At 50.7% G+C, this 15,713-nt stretch overlaps 1 protein-coding gene across 6 annotated transcripts in view; it reads right to left on the minus strand.

Annotated features, from left to right (window-relative positions):
• STK11 (serine/threonine kinase 11) overlaps positions 1–8,058 on the minus strand; it is a 20,612-nt gene extending 12,554 nt beyond the window's left edge. For all 6 annotated transcript variants that reach the window (XM_066342300.1, XM_066342281.1, XM_066342272.1 and 3 more), the window contains exon 1: positions 6,707–8,058. In XM_066342300.1, the coding sequence (XP_066198397.1) occupies positions 6,707–6,996 (290 nt within the window). In that variant the 5' untranslated portion in view covers positions 6,997–8,058. The remainder of the gene's footprint in view (positions 1–6,706) is intronic.
• Between the last annotated feature and the right edge of the window lie 7,655 nt (positions 8,059–15,713).

A 15,713-nucleotide genomic window follows, 5' to 3' on the forward strand; every position in this document is an offset into this window, starting at 1 on the left:
GGCAAATTTAATGCTACATAAACTTTTTTTATGACACATACATTATATCTCAATAAAGCTATAAACTACAGTTCAGCCACAGAGTGGATGTGAGATAAAGTGGACACATTCACTGGCAAGAAGCCAGAATTCCACACACATCCTAGCCCAGTGCCCCACACTCCCACTGCATCTCAGATTCGTCTAACCTCAGGCCGTTCCCCAATCAGGGAAGAACCAGGTAAACAGGGAGGCCCCCAGGACATTCTGTGTGGGTAAGCCCAGGTGACAGGCTATGCCCTCTTGCTGATGCCTCTGGCAGCCAGCCAGTCTGGCCCCACAATGGAATCCTTCTCAATATTTAGGGGGTAGGCACCCCAGCAGGTGCCAAGACCTTGTAGAGGCCATTTGGGACAGGAATGAAAGCCAACAAAGTCAGGTCTCTGGTTCTCAATGAACTAAAATCACAACCATTCACCATCCAGATCCAAATACTTGCCAATCAGCGCAAGCTGATCCCAGCCTTCTCAGGCCCAGCAGACACTGGTGTCTGCTCCCAGAGCTGCCACCCGTCTGCTGAGGACCTGGCCACATGGGGCAAACCAGCTGCGGGAAAACGAACAGCCCAAGTGGCTAAGCACATCATACTATGTCACCTTGCTAACACAACAGCAGACACGCTCCAGAAACCATACTCAACAGAGAAGAGGTTATAACATGACAATGAGCTGCAGTGGACCTGTGGTCTAGACGTAGCTTATCAAACTCACACATGCTTCCTCTGACCCAGAAATTCCACTTCTAGCAATGTGCCCTTCATACCCTTGTGTTTGTCATGTGACACAGCACAAAGTAACTCACCAATACAGCAAACATGTCCACAGCAGAGACCTGGCTAGCATGAACAGAGATCCGCCATAGGACAGAAAGGCAGGTCAGCTTAGGCTGGTCACCCATGGACTTGGTATGGTCCTGAGCAGTAGTGAAATGGTTTCACATTTCTAAATAGTCAATGGACAATAAAAAAACCCACAAAAACCACTATTAAATATTTTATAAATTCAAGTTGCCACCTGTGCAGTTGTACTAACAAGCTTCCCTCAGCCTGAGCACGGCCTGCCCGGCTGGACCCACTACCTACCGAAGCCCCCAGAGTGTGCCCAGCTGGTAGGGAACTGTCTATACCTACAAGAAACCCCACTGGCCCTGAGAAGAGGGACTGCAGGCAACCCCCCAGATCCCTTTTATGGGCTTAATCACTGGAGTTCTGCCTGTTGGAAAAACAAGCACATACAACTTTTTTTTTGACAGAGACAGAGAGAGGGACAGATAGGGACAGACAGAAAGGGAGAGAGATGAGAAATATCAATTCTTCATTGTGGCACTTTAGTTGTTCATTGATTGTTTTTCTTACATGTGCCTTGGCGGGGGTGAGGGGGCTACAGCAGAGCAAGTGACCCCTTGCTCAAGCCAGCAACCTTGGGCTTAAGCTGGCAACCTTAGGGTTTCGAACCTGACTCCTCCGCATCCCAGTCCAACGCTCTATCCACTGTGCCACCACCTGGTCAGGTTACAACTCTTTTTTTTTTTTTTTACAGAGATAGAGAGTCAGAGAGAGGGATAGCTAGGGACAGACAGGAACGGAGAGAGATGAGAAGCATCAACCATTAGTTTTTTGTTGCAACATCTTAGTTGTTCATTGATTGCTTTCTCATATGTCCCTTGACTATGGGGCTACAGCAGACCAAGTAACCCCTTGCTCAAGCCAATGACCTTGGGTCCAAGCTGGTGAGTTTTGCTCAAACGAGATGAGCCCGCACTCAAGCTGGCAACCTTGGGGTCTCGAACTTGGGTCCTCGGCATCCCAGACCAACGCTCTATACACTGAGCCACCTCCTGGTCAGGCTACAACTTATTTTTTAAAAGTAATCCTGTCCTGCCCAGATAGCTTGGTTGGTTACCTAGAGCAACATCCTAAAGCACAGAGGTTGCCAGTTCGACCCTAATCAGGATCCATACAGAAACAGATCAATGTGCCCGCCTGCCTGCCTAGCTGTCTCTCCCCTTCTCTCTCTAAAATTAATTTTAAAAAAATTTAGGTGATCCTTAGGGGAATTTTATTTTTTATTTAAAAGTGCTATAGAGTAAGAAAACACAAATTAAAAAAAAAATGGGTGGCCCAACCAGGAAGTGGCGCAGTGGATAGAGCAACAGACTGGGAAGCAGAGGACCCAAGTGTGAAACCTGAGGTCACCAGCTTGAGCACAAACTCAGCTTGAGTGTGGACTCACAGACATGACCCCATTGTCACTAGCTTGAGCCCAAAGGTCGCTGACTTGGAGCACCTTCACCCCAGGCACAAACGAGAAAGCAATCAATGAACAGCTAAGGTGCCACAACGAAGAATCGATGCTTCTCATCTCTCTCCCTTCCTGTCCCTATCTGTCTGTCCCTTTCTCTGAATCTCTGTCAAAAAAAAAAATGGGCAGATACTTCAGGATTAAGATTACAAGAAATGTTTTTATTTTTACTTGATGCTTTTTGGAACTTTCCTGTTTTATAAGAACAAGGGGATAAGTGCAGACCCACATCAGCCTTCCTAGAGGAAACCCATGAAGGGAGGGAGGGGCATTCTGACCTGTCCTATCACCTGAGCAAACATTGTTATTTCAGAAAAAAAGCTTTGATCCAACTGAGACTTGTCTGGAAGATTCCGGACACTTCTCTAAAAGTGTGGCAGCTGCAATGGAGTTATTAAATCTCTTGCAGACAAAGGAGCTTTTTCCCCCTGCAGTGGGCTGGCTGGCAGCAACAGCAGCCCAGGAGCCCAGCTCTCTAAGACAAGGAGCTGACACCTGTTCCCCTCAACACCAGAGACTGGCACTGGGTAGGCCTACCTGGTCTCCTGAAAACTTGGGATGACAGAGCAGGGGCTCAAGAAAGAAGACGTAGGGTTCTAATCGCAGCTGCAACCCAGGTGGATGGGAGAACTCAGGGCCAGCCCTTAACTCCAAAGGGAACCTCAAAAAGGAGAACCCCGCCCTGGCCAGTTGGCTCAGCGGTAGAGCGTCGGCCTGGCGTGTAGGAGTCCCGGGTTCGATTCCCGGCCAGGGCACATAGGAGAAACGCCCATCTGCTTCTCCACCCCTCCCTCTCTCCTTCCTCTCTGTCTCTCTCTTCCCCTCCCGCAGCCAAGGCTCCATTGGAGCAAAGATGGTCTGGACGCTGAGGATGGCTCTGTGGCCTCTGCCTCAGGCACTAGAATGGCTCTGGATGCAACAGAGCAACGCCCCAGATGGGCAGAGCATCGCCCCCTGGTGGGCATGCCAGGTGGATCCCGGTCGGGCGCATGCGGGAGTCTGTCTGACTGCCTCCCCTGTTTCCAGCTTTGGAAAAATGAAAAAAAATGAAGAAAAACAAAAAGGGGGGGGGAACCCCCACAGGCAGGTTCAGGCCTGAGCTGATGAAATTGAGCACTGACTCAGTGCCCACTACTGACACCTTATGCTAATTGTTGGATTGGCTGAGAACTACCAACCACTGAAGTCCCTGCCCTGCTTCCCCTCTGGTTCTTCCCACACACACTGGGACATCGCTCAAATACCACATGCCTAGCCCTGGCCAGTTGGCTCAGTGGTAGAGTGTCGGCCTGGCATGCAGGAGTCCCGGGTTCGATTCCCGGCCAGGGCACACAGGAGAAGCGCCCATCTGCTTCTCCACCCCTCCGCCTCTCCTTCCTCTCTGTCTCTTTCTTCCCCTACCGAGCCAAGGCTCCATTGGAGCAAAGTTGGCCCTGGCGCTGAGGATGGCTCTGTGGCCTCTGCTTCAGGCGCTAGAATGGCTCTGGTTGCAACAGAGCAATGCCCCAGATGGGCAGAACATCGCCCCCTGGTGGGCATGCCAGGTGGATCCCAGTTGGGCACATGCAGGAGTCTATCTGACTGCCTCCCCGTTTCCAACTTCAGAAAAATACAAAAAAATAACCACATGCCTACATGTCTTCATAAACCCTTGAGAGACTGACCCTTCAGAAAACCAGGAGTAAATAGTGCTCTATAGCCTTCCAGCTGGGTTCTGGTCATTTGTGTTTCTAGTGGAGCATGGCTGAGCTTTCGAGTGGTAAAATGCCCTTTAACTTGACCTTAGCATGTACAAACTGTGTCACCTGAATGGGAACCTTTATTTATCAGCAGTACATTACACCTTAGCAAAGGAGGGGCTTGCCCACCCTTACATGCCCTCCATTGCAGTGGAGGAGTGCAGATATCTGGGACCTGCTGACCCTGCTGCCACCAGCAGGTGCCCTGGTCTATATACCCTGAGGCTCCAGACAGCTGGCAGGGTGGGTTTGGGTGGGTGACTAGCCACACAGAACAATTGGTGCTGGAACCCAGCCACTGGGTCAGGACTCTGGGAACTCTTCCTACCTCAGAGGCTGGGGCCTGGGGAGCAAGCTGCGGGATACCAAGCAGTTGGCAGCAGAACATGTCGACAGACCAATGCCAACTCCATCTGGAAGGCTCAGCCAAGCAGAAAGAGACCAGAACCCTTTCCAGGACAGGTGGGGAATGATGCTTAGGAGGAGCCAGGAGGCCCTGGCCAGCTGGCTCAGTGGTAGAGTGTTGGCCTGATGTGCGGAAGTCCTGGGTTCGATTCCCGGACAGGGCACATAGGAGAAGGGCCCATCTGCTTCTCCACCACTCCCCCTCTCCTTCCTCTCTGTCTCTCTCTTTCCCTCCCGCAGCCAAGGCTCCATTGGAGCAAAGATGGCCCGGGCGCTGGGGATGGCTCTATGGCCTCTGCCTCAGGCACTAGAGTGGCTCTGGTCATAACAGAGTGACGCCCCGGATGGGCAGAGCATCGCCCCCTGGTGGGCGTGCCGGGTGGATCCCGGTCAGCACATGCGGGAGTCTGTCTGCCTCCCCGTTTCCAGCTTCAGAAAAATACAAAAAAAAAAAAAAAAAGAGGAGCCAGGAGCTGCCTGACCTGTGGTGGTGCAGTGGATCAATCATTGGCCTAGAATGCTGAGGTGACCGGTTTGAGACCCTGGGCTTGCCTATTCAAGGTACATACAAGAAGCAACCCATGAACAACTGAGGCATGACAACCATGGTTTGATGCTTCTCACTCTACACCCCCTCCTCTCTGTAAAATCAATAAATAGAAAAATCTAAGAGGATCCAGGAGGAAAAAACATTGTCCATTTCCAGGGATGCATTCCAGATGCAGAAACTCACTGCCTTCAACCTGCAGTGGTACCAATTTGGTTGCCCAAGGGCCACATTGCCTCCATGAACCTCTAATAAGCAAACGTGACTTAAGATCAGCTGTCAAGTGGGACTTTCTACCTTGAGGGTGACTCTAACTTAACCATGAGGAGTCACTTGGCATGTTTGCCTTTCGAGGTCTGAGTCTCCGCAAGGACACTGTGGACCCTGTCAAACCTCCAACTCACAGATAAAAGACTGGTACAGAGAACTGACCAACTGGCCCTAAGGTGGCCAGTCACACCTTCTCCCAGTGTTCACCGGCTGGGCTGTAAAAGGGCCTCACCAAAATACCACCCACCTTGCCCACTGCCCCACCCATCCTGCAGGCTACTCAGAATACAAGGCACTGACAAGGAGACATGTCAGTCCAACCTCAGTTCTCCACTCCAGTCCCCTTTCACCTTCCCCAGACCATCCCAGAGCAAGTGAAAACAGCTCAGTTCTGCCAGTGGAATGGAAGGAGGTGAAAACCCACCAGGTGAACAGCACTTCCAGGACAGGCCTGGCCAGGCTGCGGACTGTCCAAGGTCACAGTCAGTCACCGCCTGGCCCGTTAGATAAACCTCTTCTGGAAATCTGGAGGCTGGGAGGGGCATGAACGGAGGCAGGGCAGGGCTCCACCACTGGTGGCAATAAGGAGGCACGCCCCCATTCTGAGACCAGCAAGAGGAAGGAAAAAGGGCCTCCGCTGCCCTTGGGGAACTCCTGCTCAAAGACCCAGGCACCTCCAGAGTACCAAAGGGGCAGCTAGTACAGAAAAAAATTATGTAAAAAGTTTGCCAGCACACAAGCAACTCCCCTCTAGTAGTCACCAGGCCTGCAGTCAGGGATGTCTAGTGTCACATCCAGGCCAGCAGGAATGGGATAAGTCCCCCCTGCTGACTAATAAGATGGTGCAAACAATTATTTTTGGCAACAGCAGGATTCCCCTCCAACAGGATAAATAAACCGCGTTTTGCTTGGTGCGAATACTGGCCGTTCACTAAACAGAAAACCTGCTTGCTTCCAAGTCCATTTCTGGACAGAAACACTGAGGACCAAACAAACAGTGGCTGGCTCCACTGAGCACCTAAATTCTTTTGGCCAGCTGGGAGTGCAAGGGAAAGAGAAGCTGGCCCCTGCTGAGGACGACTTTGATGTTGAAGCCCAAGAATCCAAAGGCACCAGAGCTCAACTGCAATAATCTAGCCTGACTTCCTGAAAGTACTTAGGCACATTTCCAACAACACTTTCTTTGCTAAAGAGCATGCAGGAGCCCACTGGTCAGCTCAGGTTTGGAAAAAAAGGAAGAAAGGAAATAAAGGAAGGAAAAAAAGGACAAAAAAGAAAGGAGGGAGGAAATGGGAGGGAAGGGAAAGGAAGGAAAGAAAAAAAAGGGAAGGAAGAAAAGGTGAGAGGGAGAGGACAAACCTGGAGAGGACCCCCAAAGCTGGGCAGGCCAGAAAGCCCACACTTACTTCTTCACGTTGGCTTCCCCATTGGGGATCCTCCGCAATTTCTTCTTCTTGAGGATTTTGACTGCTCTCCTGCACAACGTCTCCGAGTCCAGCACCTCCTTCACTTTGCCATAGGACCCCTCCCCCAGCAGGTCCCCCATAAGGTACTTGCCAATGAGCTTGGCCCGCTTGCGGCGGGGCTGGTAGATGACTTCGGTGGAGTCGATGCGGTGGATGAACGTGTCCATCCCCACCGACATCAGCTCGCCCTCTGTAAACATGCCCAGCTGCTGCGGGTCCGCCACATCCATCCTGGTCTTAAAGGCCTCCGACTCGCGCCGCCGGCGGTCCCTTAATGCCTTTACGGAAATCCCAGTGAGTGGTTCTTTCCCTCCGCCCCCAATTCCCTTAAAAAAAAAGTCAGCAAAAACGTAAAAAAGGAAAAAGAGAAAAACCCTTCTTCGAAAAGAAACGACTGTACTAAATGTGAGTTCAAGAGGCGTGCCTGGTCCGAGGCCCGTATCCCCAACGGTGCGCAGCGTCGCAAGTTTGGGTGCGACCCGGCCAGGCAGCTCCAGGTCCGGTCGGCGTGTCCACGGGGGCCCTGGGGAGGCCGGTGGGGTTGCGAAGTGCTAGGTCATCCTCCAGGAACTTTAGACCCTCGGACAAACACCGACGAGACCAAGACAAGTCTTCTCCGGGCCGTCCATTACTAGTGGGCCGCGGCGCAAGTCCGGAGCCTCGGCAGGCCGGGGAGTCCCCCAAGCTGGGCAGATAAGCTTAGCGGGGAGCTGGGCCGTTTCCGGCGGCGTTGCTGTCCTAGGCGTCCGGAGAAGCGGAAGGTGCCTATCCGGTTCGGTCCGCTGCCGCCAGCCCCGGGCGCGTGTCCGGAGGTCAGGAGGCCGGCCGGGGTCCTCCCGCCAAAGAAAGCAACTTCCGTCGGAGCCGGCCGCTGGGGCGCCCCCAAAACGGCCTGGGACCCCCAAGCGGCCTCGCGGGCGCCCCACACCCCCAACGGCAGCCCGCGCTCGCTCTCCGCCCCGAACGCAGTCCGCCGCGGCCCTCGAGGCGCGCAGAGCCCGTAGAACTCCGGGCGGCCAAAGCGGTGCAGGCCACAGGCCCCGGGCTGGGGGTTCCCAAAGCAGCCGGGGCCTGGGCAGCGCGTCCCCCGCCGCGGCCGCCGCGCGCGGGAAGCAAGAAGAACGGAGCTGGGGCCCAGCCCATGCAAGGCGGCCGCGGAGCCACCTGGCCCCGCCGCCGAAGCTGCTGCCTGCACCACCGACTCACTCGCGAGCGTTCCGGGCCGCCTCCCCCTTCCGCACCCAACACGCCGCCGCCATCTTGTTTACCTCCCGCCTCCACCCTACGCCGCCGCGCCGCCGCGGGCCCGCCCCTCCTGGCGCCGACGTGCCCACCCGTTGGTCGAGCCGGCACGCCCAGCCCAACCATAGCCGTCGATTGGGGAATTTGGACTCGAGCAGGAGCCCGAGCAGGGATTGGTTCGCTATATGCCCCGCGCCAAGGACATATATTGCTCACTCATTGGCCCGCGGATACGCCCGTCACGGGGGGCGGGAAGTGGGCGTGGGGAAGAGTGGCGGTGGCGATGACCTCGCAAGAGGTTGGGAGTGCTAACGGCCTCCTCGGAACTTGAGCCTGCTGGGTTCCGTTTTAATGAATCAGGATGCGGCTTGGCGACCCCTCCCTCAGGACCTTTCTCGATGCCAGGTCAAGGGTCATAAGGGCTCTTTCAGACTGGAGCTGCGCCGTGTCTGCCCACCTGCAATGAGTAGTGTAGGGAACTGCTCCAGCTTCTTGAAGAAGAGGAACAAGCGGACCTACATCACAGAACCCAATAATCTGAAGGCCCACAACTCCTTTCGCTACAGCGACTGATTCACAAAGTGGCCAATTCAAGACGAAAAGTCTTGATTGGGCATCGCTGTGGTCTGAGGATGAGATAGGCAGGTAGGTTGGTCTCAGCCCTAAAAGGAATTCCGGAGTGAAAACGCACAACAGAGCTGGGATGGCCCCAGCATAGTGCTTTAGGTGAAAAAGATTGAAAAAATAAGGCTTGATAAGTTGAAAATAGATCCCTTGTACCAGGCCCATAATTTATGCCTTTGTATTTATTTATTTATTTACAGAGACAGAGAGTGAGTCAGAGAGAGGGATAGACAAGAACAGACAGACAGGAACGGAGAGAGATGAGAAGCATCAATCATTAGTTTTTCATTGCCCGTTGCAACACCTTAGTTGTTCATTGGTTGCTTTCTCATATGTGCCTTGACCGCAGGCCTTCAGCAGACCGAGTAACCCCTTGCTGGAGCCAGCGACCTTGGGTTCATGCTGGTGGGCTTTTTGCTCAAACCAGATGAGCCTGCGCTCAAGCTGGTGACCTCGGGGTCTCGAACCTGGGTCTTCCGCATCCCAGTCCAACGCTCTATCCGCTGCGCCACCGCCTGGTCAGGCCCTTTGTATTTTTTAGCACTGGATTATTTCACCAAAACAAACTCTTGTGTGAAGTTCCTGATTCACAATAGTCAAAAAGTAAAAAAAGTTGGAAACTGCCACAACAGATTTAGGAGCCAGGCTGTGAGTTCTGACTCTTGAACTCCCTTAAAACTGCAAAGTTGAATGTTAAGTAGTGTCACCCTAATAAGTACAACTAAAGTGTGGCCAGGAGGTGGCACACTGGATAGAGCAACAACATGGGATACTGAGGTCACAAGTTTGGAAACCCTGAGGTCGCCAGCTTGAGCGTGGGATCATAGACATGACCGGATGGTTGCTGGTGTGAGCCCAAAGGTCACTGGCTTGAAGGCCAAGGTTGCTGGGTTGAGCCTAAAGTAGCTGACTTGAGCAAGCAGTCATTGGCTCAACTGGAGGCTTCCCCCCTCAAGGCACATAGGAGAAAGCAATGAACAACTAAGGTCCTGCAACTATGAGTTGATGCTTCTCATCCCTCCCCCCTTCTTGTCTTTCTCGCTAAAATAAATAAATACAACTAAAAGTAAATTAGTAAAGATCACACAGAATCTTAAGGAAAATGGAACTTTAGTTTTTTTTATTTTTCAGAAAGAAATGTGTTCTGTGAATTCAACAAAATTCACTGTAAAAAAAAAAAAAAGCAGGCCCTGGCCAGTTTGCTCACTGGTAGAGAGTCGGCCTGGCGTGCGGAAGTCCCGGGTTTGATTCCGGGCCAGAGCACACAGGAGAAGCGCCCATCTGCTTCTCCACCACTCGCCCTCTCCTTCCTCTCTGTTTCTCTCTTCCCCTCCCGCAGCCGAGGCTCCATTGAAGCAAAGATGGTCGGGGCGCTGAGGATGGCTCTATGGCTTCTGCCTCAGGCTCTAGAGTGGCTCTAGTTGCAACAGAGTGACGCCCCGGATGGGCAGAGCATCGCCCTCTGGTGGGCGTGCCGGATGGATCCCAGTCGGGCGCATGCGGGAGTCTGTCTGACTGCCTCCCTATTTCCAGCTTCAGAAAAAAAATAATAATAAAAAATGCAGGCATGACCAGGCGGTGGAACAGTGGATAGAACGTCGGACTGGGATGCCGAGGACCAAGGTTCGAGACCCCAAAGTCACCAGCTTGAGCGTGGGCTCATCTGGTTTGAGCAAAAGCTCACCAGCTTGGACCCAAAGTTGCTGATTCAAGCAAGGGGTTACTCTGTCTGCTGAAGGCCCGTGCTCAAGGCACATAGGAGAAAGCAATCAATGAACAACTAAGGTGTCACAACGAAAAACGAATGATTGATGCTTCTTATCTCTTTCTATTCCTGTCTGTTCCTGTCTATCCCTCTCTCTGATTCTCTCTCTGTCTCTGAAAAAAAAAAATAATGCAAAATTGCCTGTCCTGTGGTGGTGCAGTGGGATAGAGTGTCGACTCCAAATGGTGAGGTGTGCTGTTGGTTCAAAACCCTGGCTTGCCCAGTCAAGGCACATAGGGGAGTTGATGCTTCCTGCTCTCATACCTTCTCTCTCCTCTCTAAAATGAATAAATAAAGTCTTAAAAAAAAAAAAAAACTAAACTGAAAGCTCACTTAAGATGAAACACATTGTCTATATAGTCTTATGTACTAAATAAGTTAAATCTGTATTGAAAAAACCTCTCAACAAAGACAACTGTCAACAGATTTCTTCCCCACCAACTAGGAAGAGCATCAGCTGAAACAGTGTGCAACCCCAGAAGCAATTGTGCAGCTCACTTGAGAAGGGTCTCTCCCTGGCCCTCCCTGATTGATCTACTATGTGAATAAAGTCTCCTAATTTTTAGTTTTATTGGTCAAAAAAACACCACCCTGATTGGTCAAAATAGAAACACTCTTGATTGGTCAGTGAAGTTTTAAATTAGGAAATAGGCAGGGTTTTTTTTGTGTTGTTTGTTTTGACAGAGACAGAGTCAGAGAGACAGAGACAGACAGGAAGGGAGGGAGAGATGAGAAGCATCAATTCTTTGTTGCGGCACCTTAGTTGTTCAATGATTGCTCTCTCATATGTGCCTTGACGGGGGTGAGAGGGGGGCTTCAGCCAAGCCAGTAACCTCTTGCTCAAGTCAGCAACCTTGGGTTCAAGATGGTGAGCCTTGCTCAAACCAGATGAGCCTGCGCTCAAGTTGACGACCGGGTCCTCCTGGTCAGATGCTAAGGCCAGGGGTCGGGAACCTATGGCTCGCGAGCCAGGTGGCTATTTGATGGCTGCATCTGGCTCGCAGACAAATCTTTTTTATTTTTTTTAATATATATATTTTTTTATTGATTGATTTTCAGAGAGAGAGAGAGAGATAAAGAAGGGGGAGGAGCAGGAAGCATCAACTCCCATATGTGCCTTGACCAGGCAAGCCCAAGGTTTTGAACCGGCAACCTCAGTGTTCCAGGTTGACGCTTTATCCCTTTGCGCCACCACAGGTCAGGCGGACAAATCTTTAATAATAATAATAATAATGTTAAAAATATAAAACATTCTCATGGCCTGACCAGGTGGTGGCGCAGTGGATAGAGCGTTGGACTGGGATGCAGAGGACCCAGGTTCGAGACCCCAAGGTCGCCAGCTTGAGCGCGGGCTCATCTGATTTGAGCAAAAGCCCACCAGCTTGAACCCAAGGTTGCTGGCTCCAGCAAGGGGTTGCTTGGTCTGCTGAAGGCCCGTGGTCAAGGCATGTATGAGAAAGCAATCAATGAACAACTAAGATGTTGCAACGCGCAATGAAAAACTAATGATTGATGCTTCTCATCTCTCTCCGTTCCCGTCTGTCTGTCCCTCTCTATCCCTCTCTCTGACTCACTCTGTCTCTGTAAAAAATATATAAATAAATAAATAAATAAATAAAACATTCTCATGTATTACAATCCATTTATTTTCTATGCTCATGTTCAGGTTGCGAGTGGCTGGAGCCAATCACAGCTGTCCTCTGGGACAACACCAAAGTTTTATTGGATAATACGTAAGGTACACAGGTCGTTGTGTGGCTCTCACAGAATTACATTTTAAAATATGTGGCGCCGGCCTGGCCTGTGGTGGCGCAGTGGATAAACCTTCGGCCTGGAATGCCAAGGTTGCTGGTTCGAAACCCTGGGCTTCCCTGGTCAAGGCACATACAGCAAGCAAGCAATGAACAACTAACATGAAGCAACTATGAGTTGTTACTTCCCATTCCATGCTCCCCTTTCTCTCCTGTCTGTAAAATCAATAAAGTATTTAAAAAAAAAAATGTGGCACCTGACCTCTGGTGGCGCAGTGGATAAAAGCGTCGACCTGGGAACACTGAGGTTGCCGATTCGGAGCCCTGCACTTGTCTGGTCAAGGCATATATGGGAGTTGATGCTTCTTGCTCCTCCCCCCTATCTCTCTTTCTCTCTCTCTCTCCCCCCTCCCTCTCTAAAATGAATAAATTTAAAAATAAATAAATAAATAAAAATATGTGGCGTCATGGCTCTCTCAAAAAAAGGTTCCCGACCCCTGCGCTAGGCAGTTCTGATTGGATGGGGAAAATCTTAAGTCCTATTGGTCACATTTCAATCCTAGGTGCTCTCTTAAAAAGGTCAACTGAGTTTGCATAAGGTTTACAAGCTTAATCTGTAGCTTTTCCCCCCCGATAGGCAGCTTGGGCAAAAGGCCCCTATAAACAATAATTATTAACTCTGGTTATGAATTTGAACCCAGTTAGCCACAAAGAATTCTTCTTGGTCCATGCCAATTGGCTCAGGGGATACAGCATTGACCCAATGTATGGACATCCGGGATTCGATTCCCAGTCAGGGCACACAAAAGAAGTGGCCATCTCCTTTTCTTCCACCCCCCATCCCCCTTCTCTCCCTCTTCCCTTCCCTCAGCCAGTGGCTCCATTGGTCATGGGCACTGAAGATAGCTCTGTTGTTCCAGCACATCATCTTCAGGTGCTAAAAATAGCTTGGTTGATTCAAGCATTGGCCCAAGATGGGGGGGGGGTGCCGAGTGGATCCTAGTCAGGGCCATGCAGGAATCTGTCTCAAGATCTCCCCTCCCCACACTTAACCCTTTGAGTAGTATGACCATTCATGTATGTCTTCATGCCTCCTGACCAGAGTACAATCAATTTTAAAAATGTGTAAGGCGCCTGACCAGGCGGTGGCGCAGTGGATAGAGCATCGGACTGGGATGTGGAAGGACCCAAGTTCGAGACCCCGAGGTTGCCAGCTTGAGTGCGGGCTCATGGGGTTTGAGCAAGGCTCACCAGCTTGGACCCAAAGTCGCTGGCTCCAGCAAGGGGTTGCTCGGTCTGCTGAAGGCCCGCGGTCAAGGCACATGTGAGAAAGCTATCAATGAACAACTACGGTGTTGCAACGCGCAATGAAAAACTAATGTTTGATGCTTCTCATCTCTCTCCGTTCCTGTCTGTCTGTCCCTGTCTATCCCTCTCTCTGATTCACTCTCTGTCTCTGTAAAAATAAATAAATAAATAAATAAATAAATAAATAAATAAATAAATAAATAAAAATGTGTAAGGCAACCTGACCAGGCGGTGACGCAGTGGAGAGATCGTCAGACTGGGACACTGAAACCCAGGTTTGAAACTCCAAAGTCGCCAGCTTGAGCACGGGCTCATCTGGTTTGAGCAAGGCTCACCAGCTTGAGCCCAAGGTCACTGGCTCAAGTAAGGGGTTACTTGGTCTGCTGTAGACCCACAGTCAAGGCACATATGAGAAAGCAATCAATGAACAACTAAAGAACCACAATGAAAAATTGATGCTTCTCAACTCTCTCCCTTCCTGTTTTGCTGTCCCTATCTATCCCTCTCTCTGACTCTCTGTCAAAAAAATTAAGTAAATAAATAAATAAATAAAAATGTGTGAGGCAACATTAAAAAAAGTTAAGTGTGTGTTCTTTTTGCTTCCATAAATTGGTTGTCAAACAAACATGATTTTAAGTTAATAAAACTGTAAGTGGAAGTAATTTCTTTTTTTTTTTTTTTTTTTTTTGGTATTTTTCCGAAGCTGGAAACGGGGAGGCAGTCAGACAGAGTTCCCCATGCGCCTGACCGGGATCCACCCGGCATGCCCACCAGGGGGCGATGCTCTGCCCATCTGGGGCATCGCTCTGCCACAATCAGAGTCATTCTAGGGCCTGAGGCAGAGGCCACAGAGCCATCCTGAGCACCCGGGCAAACTTTGCTCCAGTGGAGCCTTGGCTGCGGGAGGGGAAGAGAGAGACAGAGAGGAAGGAGAGGGGCAGGGGTGGAGAAGCAGATGGGCGCTTCTCCTGTGTGCCCTGGCCGGGAATCGAACCCGGGACTCCTGCACGCTAGGCTGACGCTCTACCACAGAGCCAACTGTCCAGAGCTAATTTCATTTTTTGAAAAAAAAACTCACTCCCAGGGGTCAGCAAGCATGAAAACAATTTACTACTCAAAGGGTTAAAAAAACAATCCTTCTTGGCAGGTACTCTCAGGGTCAACACAATCGAGGCTCAGATGGTTTCCTTGGTGAATTTCCACCAAACATTTCAGGGAAAAATAACATCAGTTCTAAAATCTCTCCCAGAAACCAGAAGATGCTGAAACCCTTATTTCCTCTTGGTATCTTCTTTTTCATTTGAGAGAGAGAGAAAGGAAAGGAGGTGGAGAGGAACGTGGAGCATTAACTCATAGCAGTTGCTTCTTTTTTTTCATTTATTTTTATTTAAAAAAAATTTTTTTTTACTTTTTTTATTTTTTACAGAGACAGAGAGTGAGTCAGAGAGAGGGATAGACAGGGACAGACAGACAGGAAAGGAGAGAGATGAGAAGCTTCAATCATCAGTTTTTCATTGCGTGTTGCAAAACCTTAGTTGTTCATTGATTGCTTTCTCATATGTGCCTTGACCACGGGCCTTCAGCAGACTGAGTAACCCCTTGCTGGAGCCAGCGACCTTGGGTTCAAGCTGGTGGGCTTTTGCTCAAACCAGATGAACCCGCGCTCAAGCTGGCAACCTTGGAGTCTCAAACCTGGGATCTCTGCATCCCAGTCTGATGCTTTATCCACTGCACCACCGCCTGGTCAGGCTATTTATATTTATTTTTATTTTTACAGAGACAGAGAGAGAGTCAGAGAGAGGGATAGACAGACAGGAATGGAGAGATGAGAAGCATCAATCATTAGTTTTTTGTTGCATATTGCGACACTTTAGTTGTTCATTGATTGCTTTCTCTTTTTTTTTTTTTTCATTTTTCCGAAGCTGGAAATGGGGAGGCAGTCAGACAGACTCCCGCATGTGCCCGACCGGGATCCACCCGGCATGCCCACCAGGGGGCGATGCTTGGCCCCTCTGGGGCATCGCTCTGTTGCGTCCAGAGCCATTCTAGCGCCTAAGGCAGAGGCCACAGAGCCATCCCCAGCGCCCGGGCCATCTTTGCTCCAATGGAGCCTCGCTTCGGGAGGGGAAGAGAGAGACAGAGAGGAAGGATAGGGGGAGGGGTGGAGAAGTAAATGGGCGCCTCTCCTGTGTGCCCTGGGCGGGAATCAAACCCAGGACTCCTGCACGCCAGGCCGATGCTCTACTGCTGAGCCAAC

Source organism: Saccopteryx leptura, chromosome 1 (genome assembly GCF_036850995.1).
Source record: "Saccopteryx leptura isolate mSacLep1 chromosome 1, mSacLep1_pri_phased_curated, whole genome shotgun sequence".
In the NCBI taxonomy this organism is placed as follows: domain Eukaryota; kingdom Metazoa; phylum Chordata; class Mammalia; order Chiroptera; family Emballonuridae; genus Saccopteryx; species Saccopteryx leptura.